Here is a 14,144-nt window from a genome sequence, read left to right on the forward strand (position 1 = left end):
CATAGCAAGACTGTCTCTACAAAAAATTTTAAAAGTTACTGGGCCATGGTGGTGTGTAACTGTAGTCCTAGCTACTTGGGAGGCTAAGGCAGGAGGATCGCTTGAGCCCAGGAGTTCAAGGTTGCAGTGAGCTCTGATTATGCCACTGCACTCCAGCCTGGGTGGGAGAGCAAGACCCTGTTTCAGAAAAAAAAGAAATTATATTCTGGCCTATTATCATATCTTTTGTCACTAAGTTGATTGTGAAAGCTGAAAGCTCCTAAGAAGCATTTACACAGTCATGATGATGTAAATATTGTTCAAGTCCAAGCCAGGTAGGATGCTATTTTTCTCTAGGGTGCTAGTGTCCCAGTCAGTCCCTACGCCACTTGGAGGAAAACATTCCGAAGGACAGAATCAGAGTTACTTTCTTACATTCCATCGTGCCATATGTTGGCTTGCTCCCTATTTGGATTATGATTTCTTAGATTTGCTGTGGTTTTCCTCAGAATTTCTAAATTTTGTTTTGCTTTTTGAGAGAAGAAATATTTTGTTCTCTATTTACTAAGAAACTCTAGCTTATTCTACTGAATGAAGTCCATTTTTTTCTTCTTTGGAGGCCACTGATGTCTGCTTTTAACAGGGGCCAATCACTTTGATCTGCTGCACAACTGTCATCCAGGAATTTCTTCTGTTTGGAATCTTGGGTTAGTTCCACTCTTCCCTTTATTCCATAAGGCATTTTGCAATCTCAGATGACTTTTACTAAAAGGAGTACTTGGGGAGAATTCACTGGATCTCAGCATATCTGCAAATCTATTCTGTCTTCATACTTTACAGCTTTGCCAGATAATATGGTTTGGATATTTGTCCCCTCCAAGTCTGTCATTGAAATGTAATCCCCAGGATTGGAGGTGGGGCCTGGTGGGAGGAGTTTGGGTCATACCAGTGGATCCTTCATGAATGGCTTGGTGCCATCCTCACAGAAATGAGAGTTCTTGTCCTGAGTTCAAACGAGGTATGATTGTTTAAAAGTGTGTTGGCTGGGCATGGTGGCTCATGCCTGTAATCCTAGCACTTAGGGAGGCCAAGGTGGGCGGATTACCTGAGGTCAGGAGATCGAGACCAGCCTGGCCAACATGGTGAAACCCTGTCTCTACTAAAAATATAAAAATTAGCTGGGCGTGGTGGCGGGCGCCTATAATCCCAGCTACTCAGGAGGCCAACGCATGAGAATGGCTTGAACCCAGGAGGCAGAGGTTGCAATGAGCCAAGATCATGCTACTGCACTCCCTGGGGGACAAAGACTTTCTCAAATTTAAAAAGTGTTACCTCCCCCACCTCTTCCTCTCGTTCTTGCCATGTGATACATTGGGCTACCTCTTCGCCTTTTGCCCTGATTGTAAGCTTCCTGAGGGCTTCACCAGAAGCAGATGCAGGCACCATGCTTCCTGTACAGCCTACAGAACCATGAGCCATAAACATAAACCGTAAACCTCTTTAAAATAAATTACCCAGTCTCGGGTGTTCTGTTACAGAGATGCAAAAACAGACTAACCCACTGGCTCTAAAAGTATAGGCCCAAGATAATCTCAGATCTTTGGAGTCATCCTTTCATTAATTCAACAAATAACTATCCAGTACTTGTTGTCCATGGAGTAGTCTTCTAGGCATTGGGAATATTGCCAATAAAACAAAAATTCCTGTTTTAATAGAGCTTATGCATTAGTTAGGGAAGACCAACAGTAACAATGTGAGAAGTAAATGATATGGCTGGGCGCGGCGGCGTGCAGACCAGCCTGGCCAACATGGCGAAACCCTTTATTAAAAATACAAAAATTAGCCGGGCGTGGTGGTGCACACCTGTAATCCCAGCTACTTGGGAGGCTGAGGCAGGGACAGTTGTTTCAACCCAGGAGGTGGAGGTTGCAGTAAGATTGCGCCACTGCACTCCAGCCTGGGCAACAGAACGAGACTCTGTCTCTGTGGGGAAAGGAAAAGAAAGATCAGACTGTTACTGTGTCTATATAGAAAGTAGACATAAGAGACTCCATTGAGCCGGGCGCGGTGGCTCAAGCCTGTAATCCCAGCACTTTGGGAGGCCGAGGTGGGCGGATCACAAGGTCAGGAGATCGAGACCACAGTGAAACCCCGTCTCTACTAAAAATACAAAAAATTAGCCGGGTGCGGTGGCGGGCGCCTGTAGTCCTAGCTACTCAGGAGGCTGAGGCAGGAGAATGGCGTGAACCCAGGAGGCGGAGCTTGCAGTGAGCCGAGATTGCGCCACTGCACTCCAGCCTGGGCAACAGCGTGAGACTCCGTCTCAAAAAAAAAAAAAAAAAAAGAGACTCCATTTTGTTCTGTATTTGAGATGCTGTTAATCTGTGACCCTACCCCCAACCTTGTCCTTGCAAGAGACATGTGCTGTGGTGACTCAAGGTTTAACGGATTTTGGGCTGTGCAGGGTGTCCTTTGTTAAACAAGTGCCTGAAAGCAGCTTGCTGGTTAAAAGTCATCACCATTCTCTTAATCTCAATTACCCAGGGACACATACACTGCCAAAGGTCGCAGGGACTTCTGCCTAGGAAAGCTAGGTATTGTCCAAGGTTTCTCCCCATGTGATAGTCTGAAATATGGCCTCGTGGGAAGGGAAAGACCTGATCGTCCCCCAGCCTGACACCCATGAAGGGTCTGTGCTAAGGAGGACTAGTGTAAGAGGAAAGAAGGCCTCTTGGCAGTTGAGATGGAGAAAAGCATCTGTCTCCTGCCTGTCTCTGGGCAATGGAACATCTCGGTGTAAAATCCCATTGTATGTTCTGTTTACAATGCTGCTCTTTATGCACTAAAAAGGTTTATGGAGATGTTTGCATATGCATATCAAGGCACAGCACTTTTCCTTAAACTTATGTCACAGAGATCTTTATTCATATGTCTTACTGCTGACCTTCTCCCTATGATGATCCTATTATCCTGCCACTTCCGTTTTTCTAAGATGATAAAGATAATGATCAATAAATACTGAGGGAACTCAGAGACCAGTGCTGGCCTGGGTCCCTCTGTATGCTGAGTGCTGGTCCCCTGGGCTCACTTTTTCTTTCTCTATACTTTGTCTCTGTGTCTCATTTCTTTTCTCAAGTCTCTCGTTCCACCTAACGAGAAACGCCCACAGGTGTGGAGGGGCAGGCCACCCCTTCACCTCTCAAAAAAACCAAAACAAACAAACAAAAAAATGAAGTAAATGATACATTAGAAGGTAATGAGTGCTATGTAGAAAATGAAGCTGGAAGGTCCTATTAATTGGATGTTGGACCAGCTGGATTTATTCCGATATTCTATCTTTTGAGTTTCCTATCTTAAAATGTTGAACATTGGCCAGGCATGGTGGCTCACACCTGTGATCCTAGCACTTTGGGAGGCCAAGGCGGGCGGATCACTTGAGGTCAGGAGTTCAAAACCAGCCTGGCCAACATGGTGAAACCCCATCTCTACTGAAAATACAGAAAAATTAGCCATGAGTGGTGATGGGCACCTGTAATCCCAGCTACTTGGGAGGCTGAGGCAGGAGAATCGCTTGGACCTGGGAGGTGGAGGTTGCAGTGAGCACACCACTGTACTCCAGACTGGGCGACAGAGGGAGACTCCATTTCAAAAAAAAAAAAAAAAGTTGAACATTTACATTTTAAATTCCAAGAGCTTTTATTTTCTGTGCTTTTTCCAAGAATATTTTTAGTTTTGGATGTCATTTTTAACACATCATATAGAAGAATACATAAAGCTGTCTGTACAGATTAAGGCCAAAACATCCTTCTTCAGCTTTTCTGTTTCAAATTAACAGAAAAAAGAGTGTATGATAGACCCAGCTAACTCTGGGGTGCTCTCAAGTGTCAGTGAGTTAAGGAACTGAGGGAACAGCATGGTATGACATGGCCATGCAGGTCCCACCTTGGGGTACCAGTGACTTTTTCCACAGAATGTAGGGGGTGGTGGGGTGATAGTGCTGTGTGGAAAACACCCATCGTGAGAAGGGGTCACTGAGCCCAGTATGCCCAGTAAGGACTCTGAACTCCATCTTTTTATTAATTGTTAATTTTTGTGGGTATTGAACTCCATCTTGAAGGTAAGGCAAGCCTCTGACTTATCTTAGGCAGAGGGTGAAACGATAATTTAAGGTTTGAAACACACTCCAGAGGGGGAAGGATGAGAGGAGACTAATCCAGGTGAGAAATGAGGCCTAAACAGAGACGGTATTTAGACAGAGGTGACAGATAGGATGTCAGGTGAGATGATTCCAAGTTTCTGGCTTGGGAAATTTCTCAATCACTCTCTGAATTAGGGAAGAGAAAGGGAAGGTTTGTTTCCTGTGGGAGTGGCACTGATAAATTCAATTCTGAACATTTTTTTTTAGCTTCAGGAGCTTGTGGAATATGCAGCCGAGGATGCATAGCAGGTTGGCAGTAACATGAATTTGCTTTCAGAGAATCTGGAGTAGATTTGAGAGTTATTTATTTATTTATTTATTTTTTGAGACAGAGTCTCGCTCTGTCGCCCAGGCTGGAGTGCAGTGGCGCGATCTCGGCTCACTGCAAGCTCTGCCTCCCGGGTTTATGCCAATCTCCTGCCTCAGCCTCCCGAGTAGCTGGGACTACAGGCGCCCGCCACCTCGCCCGGCTAGTTTTTTTTTTTTTTGTATATTTAGTAGAGACGGGGTTTCACCGTGTTAGCCAGGATGGTCTCGATCTCCTGACCTTGTGATCCGCCCGCCTTGGCCTCCCAAAGTGCTGGGATTACAGGCTTGAGCCACCGCGCCCGGCTGATTTGAGAGTTATTAACAAATAAAATAGGTATCATGAGTAAGGCTGATGAGAAGGATGAGAAGAGACGCAAGCTTGAAACAATACAAATTTTTCTGTTTTGTCTACAATTATTGAGCTATAGTTCACATATAGTAAACTGCACCGATTTAAAGCATACAATTGGATAAATCTTGACAAACCACCAAACTAATCAACATAGAGAACATTGCCATCACCTCTCCAAGTCTCTTCAGACCCCTTTTAGTCCTTCTCTTTCTCCACACCCTTACTTCAGACAACTACTGATCAGCTTTCTCCCATTATAGTTTGCTCCGGAATAGCTGGGATTACTGGCGCCCGCCACCACGCCCGGCTAATGTTGGTATTTTTAGTGGAGACGAGGTTTCACCATGTTGGCCAGGTTGGTCTCGAACTCCTGACTTCAGGTGATCCACCCACCTCGGCCTCCCAAAGTGCTGGGATTACAGGCGTGAGTCACTGCACCCAGCCTGTAGTTCCTTTTTATCGCCAAGTGGTATCCCACATTTTGTTTAGCCATTAACTCGATGGATATTGGGGTGGTTTCCATTTTTTCCTATTAAGAATAAAACTATGAGGCCGGGCGCGGTGGCTCACGCCTGTAATCCCAGGACTTTGGGAGGCCAACACGGGTGGATCACGAGGTCAGGAGATCGAGACCGTCCTGGCTAACACGGTGAAACCCCGTCTCTACTAAAAATGCAAAAGGCCGGGCGCGGTGGCTCATGCCTGTAATCCCAGCACTTTGGGAGGCGGAGGCAGGTGGATCACGAGGTCAGGAGATCGAGACTATCCTGGCTAACATGGTGAAACCCCGTCTCTACTAAAAATACAAAAAAAAAAACTAGCCGGGCGTGGTGGCGGGCGCCTGTAGTCTCAGCTACTTGGGAGGCTGAGGCGGGAGAATGGCGTGAACCCGGGAGGCGGAGCTTGCAGTGAGCCGAGATCACGCCACTGCACTCCAGCCTGGGAGACACAGCGAGACTCCGTCTCAAAAAAAAAAAAAAAATAAAATAAAAATAAAAAAATAAAAATGCAAAAAATTAGCCGGTCGTGGTGGCAGGCGCCTGTAGTCCCAGTTACTTGGGAGGCTGAGGCAGGAGAATGGCGTGAACCCGGGAGGCGGAGCTTGCAGTGAGCCGAGATCGCGCCACTGCACTCCAGCCTGGACGACTGAGCGAGACTCCGTCTCAAAAAAAAAAAAAAAAAACAAAAAACGATAAAACTATGAACATTCATGTAAATGGCTGTGTGTAGACAAAGGTTTTCATTTCTCGTGGATAACTAGAAATGGAATGCCTCGGTTATATGGTAGGCATATGTTCAACTTTTTAAATACTAAGTTTTGCAAAGAGATTGTAACATTTTATGTTCCCATCAATAAGAGTTCCAATTGTTCCAAATCCTTACAGCTCTTGGCATTCTCAGTCTGATTTTAGCCACTCTAGTAGGTGTGTAATAGTCTCTTATTGCATTGTTTTAATGTCCATTTCTCTGATGACTAATGATGCTCCTGTGCTTATTGGTCATTTGTATATCTTCTTTTGTTCTATTCAAATTTATTGCCTGGTTTTTAGTTGGGTTGTATTTTTATAACTGAATTGTAAAGGGTCCTCATATATTCTGGATCCAAGTCCTTCGTTAGATATATGTTATTGTGAATATTTTATTCTGTAGCTTGGCTTTTCATTTTCTCAACTGTGACCCTCAAAGAACAAAAATGTTATTTTTTTAAAAAGCCCTATTTATCCATTTTTGTTTTATGTATATATATATAAACTGAGATGGGGTCTCACTATGATGGCCTTGCTGGTCTGGAACTCCTGGGTTCAAGCAATCCTCCCTGCTCTACCTCCCTAAGTGCTGGGGTTACAGGCATGAGCCACCCGGCCTGGGATGCCTTTTTTATTCTAAGAAATCTGTGCTTATTCCAAGATGGCAAACATATTCTCCTTTTTTTTTTCTTCTAGGCTTATATTAAATTGTTTTAGCTTTTACATTTAAGTGAGTGATCCATTCAGAGTTGAGTTTTGTGGATATATATTACTGTAGGGCAGAACATCAGTTTTTAAAGGGTGGGCAAGGTGAAAAGAACCCTGAAGGATACCAGGGAAAAGGATGTTTTTGAAGCCATGAAAGGTGCAGGTGGGGTCAGTGGTGGCAAATGCTTCCGAAACCAAGTTTGAGTATGGCTGAAAAGTACTTAATGTCAATTTACCGATCCTGCCTTGTGCCAAGCACATCACACTTGCTCTTCAGTGTGTTAAGTTTTTCAGTCTATTGAGGGCATCTTGCCTTAAAAAAATGTATGAATAAGACAATAGCTGGAGCTGGACGGAGTCGAAGGAGATTTTTTGTTTTTGAGACATGGGCACGTTTGTATGAATGATAAACGTCAGTAATGAAGATGGGGGAGGGCTTAGGGTGTCAATGAGGCGAAAGGCCCCTGAGGCAGGAAAAAAGACCCAGAGCCTAGCGGAGGGATTAGCTTTGGCTTGGAGGTACTTAAAGTTCACCCAGAGTTCCGGAAAGCAAAATGGGGGAAAAGAAGAGTTGCCGGGAGAGACAAACGGTATCCCTGCAAATCTGAAAACTGGAAGAGGAATTGGAAATAACCTTTTCAGATACCGTCTGGAGCCCATGAAGGCATTACAATTTTGTAAGTGAGAAGCTTCTCCTCTAAGAAGTTGTCATTTAGTCCTCGTCACGTGGTAAGAAGTATCGCACGCCCACAGCTCTGCATCCGAAAGTCCGGACACCGGAACAACTTTCCGAACCACAGGCCCCAAGATGCATCGGGGCAGAGCCGGAAGCGGACGCGGAAAACTGGCGGCTCCCTGATGGTTCCGGCGGCAGGGATGGCAGCGATTCCCTCACCGGAAGTCGAGCCTCCGCCGTGGGCCTGCGAGAATCGAGGCACTCGCCGGCGTACCCATGTATAAAAGAGAGTTCACGGCCTGGTACCGGCGGATGTCGGTAGTCTACGGGATCGGCGCCTGGTCTGTGTTGGGCTCACTGTTTTACTACAACTGGACAATGGCGAAGTCATCAGGTAGGGCTCTTCGGCGGGGCCTGCCCCGGGACACACGGCTTTCGGTGAAGAGTTCCCCGGGGGTCGTCGAAACAACCTCCCTGTTCTGTAAACCCCAGGTTTATTCTGCAAAACTAATTGAAACGGGTGCTAACAGCCGTTTGTTAAATGAAATCTGCAAAGAACTAGACGCCAGGAATTATTAATACCTTGTAAATATTGTTACCTAAATCTTAGTCATTTACTGCATAGGGCCGTCCCTATACTCGGAATTGGAAGAATATGTGTAAAGTGCAAGGTGGATTTTCAGAGACTCTGTCCGGTGATTTTTAAAGAGTGATGCTTCAATACTACTGTCCCTCAAGATATATGGCTAGCAATTTCAGGACTTTTAGCAGTCAAGGCGTATTAAAATCTTCCAGTTACTAGGCGTAAAGGGAGGAAAGTTTCTCAGCTTTGAAAAATATGCTGGAAATGTATAGAGACATTAAGTTGATCAGTGTGGTTACTAGGGGCTGAAGGGTTGGGGAGATGGGGAATGACTGCCAAAGGTATGGATTCCTTTTGTGGATGATAATATTTTTAAATTGATTGTGGTGCTGGTTGCACAAATCTGAATGTACTAAAAAAACATTAAATTGTATCTTTTGGCCGGGCGCAGTGGCTCACGCCTGTAATCCCAGCACTTTGGGAGGCCGAGGCGGGCGGATCACGAGGTCAGGAGATCGAGACCATCCTGGCTAACCCGGTGAAACCCCGTCTCTACTAAAAACTACAAAAAACTAGCCGGGCGAGGTGGCGGCGCCTGTAGTCCCAGCTACTCGGGAGGCTGAGGCAGGAGAATGGCGTGAACCCGGGAGGCGGAGCTTGCAGTGAGCTGAGATCTGGCCACTGCACTCCAGCCTGGGCGACAGAGCGAGACCCCGTCTCAAAAAAAAAAAAAAAAATTGTATCTTTTAAGGGGGTTAATCGTATGATATGTTAATTATATGTCAGTAAAGTTGTTGTGTAAAAACTATGCTGAAGATTACATTTGGTGATGAAGCTATCAGTGGCCTGAAAGTACATGTGTCCAGCATTAGGCGTTTAAAAACATTTTGGCCGGGTGCAGTGGCTCTCGCCTGTAATTCCATAACTTTGGAAGGCCGAGGTGGCAGATTGCTTGATCCCAGGGGTTGGGGACCAGTCTGGGCAACATAGGGAGACCACCATCTCTACCCCCAAAAAATTTTATATATATTTACTTTATATATAATATATGGTAAAATATTTTATATTTTTATATATATAAAGTAAAAATATTTTAATATCCATGTTTATGTTTTCTTTCTTTCGTGTTTTTTTTTTTTTTTTTTTGACAGGGTCTCACCCTGTCGCCCAGGCTGGAGTGCAGTGGCATGATCTCAGCTCACCACAACCTGCTTCTCCAGGCTCAAGCGATTCTCCTGCCTCATCCTCCCGAGTAGCTGGGGTTACAGGCGCAGGCCACTACTGCCCGGCGAATGTTTTTTTTTTTTTTTTTTTTTTTTTTTTTTGAGACGGAGTCTCGCTGTGTCTCCCAGGCTGGAGTGCAGTGGCGTGATCTCGGCTCACTGCAAGCTCTGCCTCCCGGGTTCACGCCATTCTCCCGCCTCAGCCTCCCAAGTAGCTGAGACTACAGGCGCCCGCCACCACGCCCGGCTAGTTTTTTGTATTTTTAGTAGAGACGGGGTTTCACCATGTTAGCCAGGATAGTCTCGATCTCCTGACCTCGTGATCCACCCGCCTCGGCCTCCCAAAGTGCTGGGATTACAGGCTTGAGCCACCGCGCCCGGCCTTTTTTTTTTTTTTTTGAGATGGAGTCTAGCTCTGTCGCCCAGGCTAGAGTGCAGTGGTGCTATCTCGGCTCACTGCAACCTCTACCTCCCACCTCAAGCAGTCCTCCTGCCTCATCCTCCCCAGTAGCTGGGATTACAGGCGAATGCCACTACGCCTGGCTAATTTTCGTATTTTTAGTAGAGAAGGGGGTTTCACCAGCTTGGTGAGGCTGGTCTCAAACTCCTGACCTCAGGTGGTCCACCCGCCTCGGCCGCCACAAAGTGTTGGGATTACAGGCGTGAGCCACCACACCTGGCCTTTAATTCCCTCCCCTCTTGTCCCCTCCCCTCCCCTCCCCTCCCCTGCCCTGCCCTTCCTTTCCCTCCCCCTTTCCCTTCTCTTCCCTTTTCTTTTTCCTTCCTTCCTTCCTCCCTTCTTTCCTCCCTTCCCTTCCTTCCCTCCCTTCCTTTTCATTCCTTTCTTCCTTATTGGGGTTGGAGGGAGTGAACATAATTCTTATCTTAATTTCTAAGACTTTAGTGACTGCTTTCTAAGTTAATAATTCAGGTGTTCTTTTTTTTTTTTTCTCTCTTAATGGTGATAAAGTAGACCGAAAGGATGGCTTAACAACTGAAAAACCCAGTGAAGTATCTGAACACCCAAAAGGATTTTATGTGGAAACAGTTATCATATATAAAGAAGATTTTGTTCCAATTACAGAAAAGATCCTCAAGTATTGGAAATCGTGGACTGGTGGCCCTGGTGCAGAACCATGACTGGCTGCTGAATTCTGAAAACCAGGACTTGGTTCAACATTTAAATTTGATAGTTGCCTCGATTCCCATTGTGTTTGTGAAAAGTGTATGTATTTAAAATTGCTGTAAAACATAATCACTAATAATTGCAATAAATATTTTCTTGCAGGAATCTAGCTGCATTTTTTCTTTTTTTTTTTGGGAGGGAGACTCCAGTCACCCAGGCTGAGTGTAGTATCGCAATCTTGGCTCACTGCAAGCTCTGCCTCCCAGGTTCACACCATTCTTCTGCCCCAGCCTCCTGAGTAGCTGGGACTACAGGCGCCCACCACCACGCCCGGCTAGTTTTTTGTATTTTTAGTAGAGACGGGGTTTCACCGTGTTAGCCAGGATGGTCTCGATCTCCTTACCTTGTGATCCGCTCATCTCGGCCTCCCAAAGTGCTGGGATTACAAGTGTGAGCCACCGAACCTGGCCTACTATCTGCATTTTCGAGAGGTGTTCCTCTGTATTTGCATGAGTGAAAGACTGATGTGAAATTTCACATAAAGCTTCCATAAGCTTGATTTCCTGAAACTAGTTAAGGAAGATTTGTATTTCTTTCATGTTGCTATTAGGCACAGCTTTACTGGCCATTTTAAGGTTTCAGCAAATCCCCACATTCAGTTTGGGATTCTACTGAATCTACAGTAGCCCTTTGGGTACTACTGCATACTGGGTAAGTATGATATAAATTAGATTGTAACTTCTGAATTAAATAGACTGGACCTATTCTTTAGGACTAGTGCACATACCCCTCATTCCTTCAGCAGGTGTGGATTACCCCCCAGCTGTGGCCAGTGCTATTCTAATGCTGAGAATGCAGTCAGAACGACATGATTGATGCTGGACCAGTTTCCTCAGTGGTCTCTTGGTTGCAGGCAACAAACAAGTGAACTTAAATCAAAAGGGGGTGTTTATACAAAATGTATTGTCGCTCAGAATTAAAGCAGAGAGTATGGGCCAGGAGCGGTGGCTCACGCCTGTAATCCCCACACTTTGGGAGGCCGAGGTGGGCGGATCACGAGGTCAAGAGATCGAGACCATCTTGGCCAGCATGGTGAAACCCTGTCTGTTAAAAATACAAAAATTAGCTGGGCATGGCACCATGCACCTATAGTCCTAGCTACTTGGGAGGCTGAGGCAGGACAATCGCTTGAACCTGGGAGGTGGAGGTTGCAGTGAGCCGAGATCGCACCACTGCACTCCAGCCTGGTGACAGCTAGAGTCCATCTTAAAAAAAAAAAAAATGCAGAGTATGTTGAGGTCTTCAGAACACCTGACACTGGGACTGAAATGCAGGCAGCCACTTGCTGAGCCTGCCTGGGCTCTCGGCCTTGCTTTTCTTATTGCACACAAGCTGCTTTTCCCATCTTTCTGGAGTAATACAAGTATCCCAAGAAGATTCTACCTCCCATGTGCAGTGCCAAAGTCTGACCAGCCTCTCCTCAACCCAGTGTTTGGCTTCCACCCTTGCAAGAGACTCGGTTCAGTTTTTATCAGATCCCTGCCTATGGATTATAGAGACTGCCTCAGTTATGAATAATGTGGCATTTGTTTCTCATGTAGGTAGTGTTTTCCTGTTCATAGCTATCAGGACCCTGTGAGTAGAGATGTGTGGTGGGACAGGAATTAGACATTTCAGGGTTCCTCTATAGTGCTATGACCTTCAGATCCTCATCTTGATTTCTCACTGGTGTCAGTTCCACCATATGGGTGGCCTGAGGAGTGCTGTGGTGCAGTCAGCCTTAGTGACAAAGATTCCAAAATCACAACAGCTCCAGATGCTGGCAGCAGAGACTCAACTTCCCAAGGGATATCAGGTCAAGCATGGATTCGTGCCAATTGGCTGTGTATTCCAGTGGACCATCTTGGTTGGCATCAAACTGATGAATGAGAAGCAGTGTGCGACAGTAGACAGGGAAGGTGAGAAGCAAGTTAATCAGAAGTATGGGAGAGATGGGAACAGTAGCATGAAACTTTTGGAAGACATTTCCTAACATGAGGGACTTCCAGAGAAACCAAGGGCAAGGACTGAAGGGCTGTGGCACTTGGCAGGTGAGAGTTGTTAATAGAGCACACCTAGGATAAACAGCTGAACTTCTTTTCTCACCTGGCAGTCTGTACCCAGGATCTGTACACTGGTGGGGCTTAAGGGGACATTTGGGCTAGCTTTCCTTGGGACCTGGCTGGGTTTCTTTGCTATATCTAATTCTCTTATTTCAGCCCAGCATTCTGAACTCAAGATCCATGTCCATCTAGCATTGCTACTTGGATGTCTAGCTGCCTCAGCTTTGTCCATAACTTAAATTGCTGCCATCACCCACAAGCCTGCTCTTCCTTCCGTTCTCTTTCTCAGAGAGTGCTCAGTTCCTCAAATTAGGAACCTATCATTCTAGACTTCTCCCTCTTCTTGTTCCTTCTTCCTCCAGCCACCAGGTCCCATCATTTCTACTGCAGATATTCCACTCCATTCCCACCTCCCCGTTTCCTTTAACACTACCTTACTTAAATCCTCCATCCTCTTTGCTTATGTAGCCTCAACTTCCTGTCGTCTCTGTCTCTACTTGGAGTCCCCTCCAACTGGTTTCTATAGTATTAGCCAGCATGACTTTTTTGCAATTAATTTTTATATTAACAAAGCAGCAAATGCATTAAAAAGTTAGTGATCAAAAGTTTGCCGAAAAAACAGTTCCTGCTTTATCCCTCCTCGCTTTCAACTATTAGGTTTTTTTTTTTTTTTTGTATTTACGTCCATATTTCTAAATAATAAGCTTTTACTAATATCTTTAATTTATCAATCATATATGGGATTTATTAATCAGGATTTGATCCTTCTTTCCAACTGACTAACCAGTAAAACCATTGCATATTTTTGATGAATCAATAATTGATAGTTACCCTGTTTTAACTATGCAAACATAGTTTGTTGATAAGCCAAGTAAGTAAGCTATAATTGTTTCTCATATAACTTTTCTTTCTGGAGTTAACTGCATTCTTTTTTTCATTTGCTTTGTTTCTTTGATGTTTCTCTCTCATTCTTTCCACATCCTCTAACCTCACAATATAATTTTCCACACAAACCTTCCCAGTTTCTCTTTTCTCTTTTTAAATCTTGGAGCTCTTTGTCTTCTTGCTACAATCTGGACTGATCACTCTAGTTCTGCTTCGCATACATTTTTCTTTGCTGTTTCCTTTGCCATCTTATAATGGATCTCTGTTTTCTCGATCCGTGTCCCCATAATTCTGAGAAAGGGTATATAATTTTTTGTCTCTTTTTCATGTCTGAACATGTCTTTTTTTTGAGACAGTTTCGCTCTGTCACCGAGGCTGGAGTGCAGTGGTGCGATCTTGGCTCACTGCAACCTCCGCTTCCCAAGTTCAAGTGATTCTCATGCCCGAGCCTCCCGAGTAGCTGGGACTACAAGGCCTGCGCCATCACACCTAGCTAATTTTGCATTTTTAGTAGAGATGGGGTTTCACCATATTGGCCAGGCTGGTCTCAAACTCCTGGCCTCAAGTGATCTGCCTGCCTCTGCCTCCCAAAGTGCTGGGATTACAGGCATGAGCCACTGTGCCCGACCAGAACATGTCTTTATCGTATTCTCATACTCAATTACTAGTTGGCCTGGGTATAGAACCCCAGGTTTGATCATTACTCTCCCTCAGAATTTTGAAAGCATCAGTCCCCTGTATTCTAGCAATTCCAAT

At 45.2% G+C, this 14,144-nt stretch overlaps 1 protein-coding gene across 2 annotated transcripts; it reads left to right on the forward strand.

Annotated features, from left to right (window-relative positions):
* Nucleotides 1–7,621: 7,621 nt before the first annotated feature.
* On the forward strand, nt 7,622–10,566 carry LOC112427566 (small integral membrane protein 26). 2 transcript variants are annotated; one of them, XM_071079729.1, is made up of 2 exons: nt 7,622–7,863; nt 10,246–10,566. In XM_071079729.1, exons 1-2 carry the CDS (start codon nt 7,746–7,748, stop codon nt 10,413–10,415), a joined length of 288 nt encoding a protein of 95 aa, XP_070935830.1. In that variant the 5' UTR covers nt 7,622–7,745; the 3' UTR covers nt 10,416–10,566. The 2 variants fall into 2 exon arrangements, with proteins under 2 accessions (XP_070935830.1, XP_070935831.1); XM_071079730.1 differs by having other exon boundaries at nt 10,249–10,566.
* The last annotated feature ends 3,578 nt before the right edge of the window (nt 10,567–14,144 follow it).

This window comes from Macaca nemestrina, chromosome 15 (genome assembly GCF_043159975.1).
Source record: "Macaca nemestrina isolate mMacNem1 chromosome 15, mMacNem.hap1, whole genome shotgun sequence".
In the NCBI taxonomy this organism is placed as follows: domain Eukaryota; kingdom Metazoa; phylum Chordata; class Mammalia; order Primates; family Cercopithecidae; genus Macaca; species Macaca nemestrina.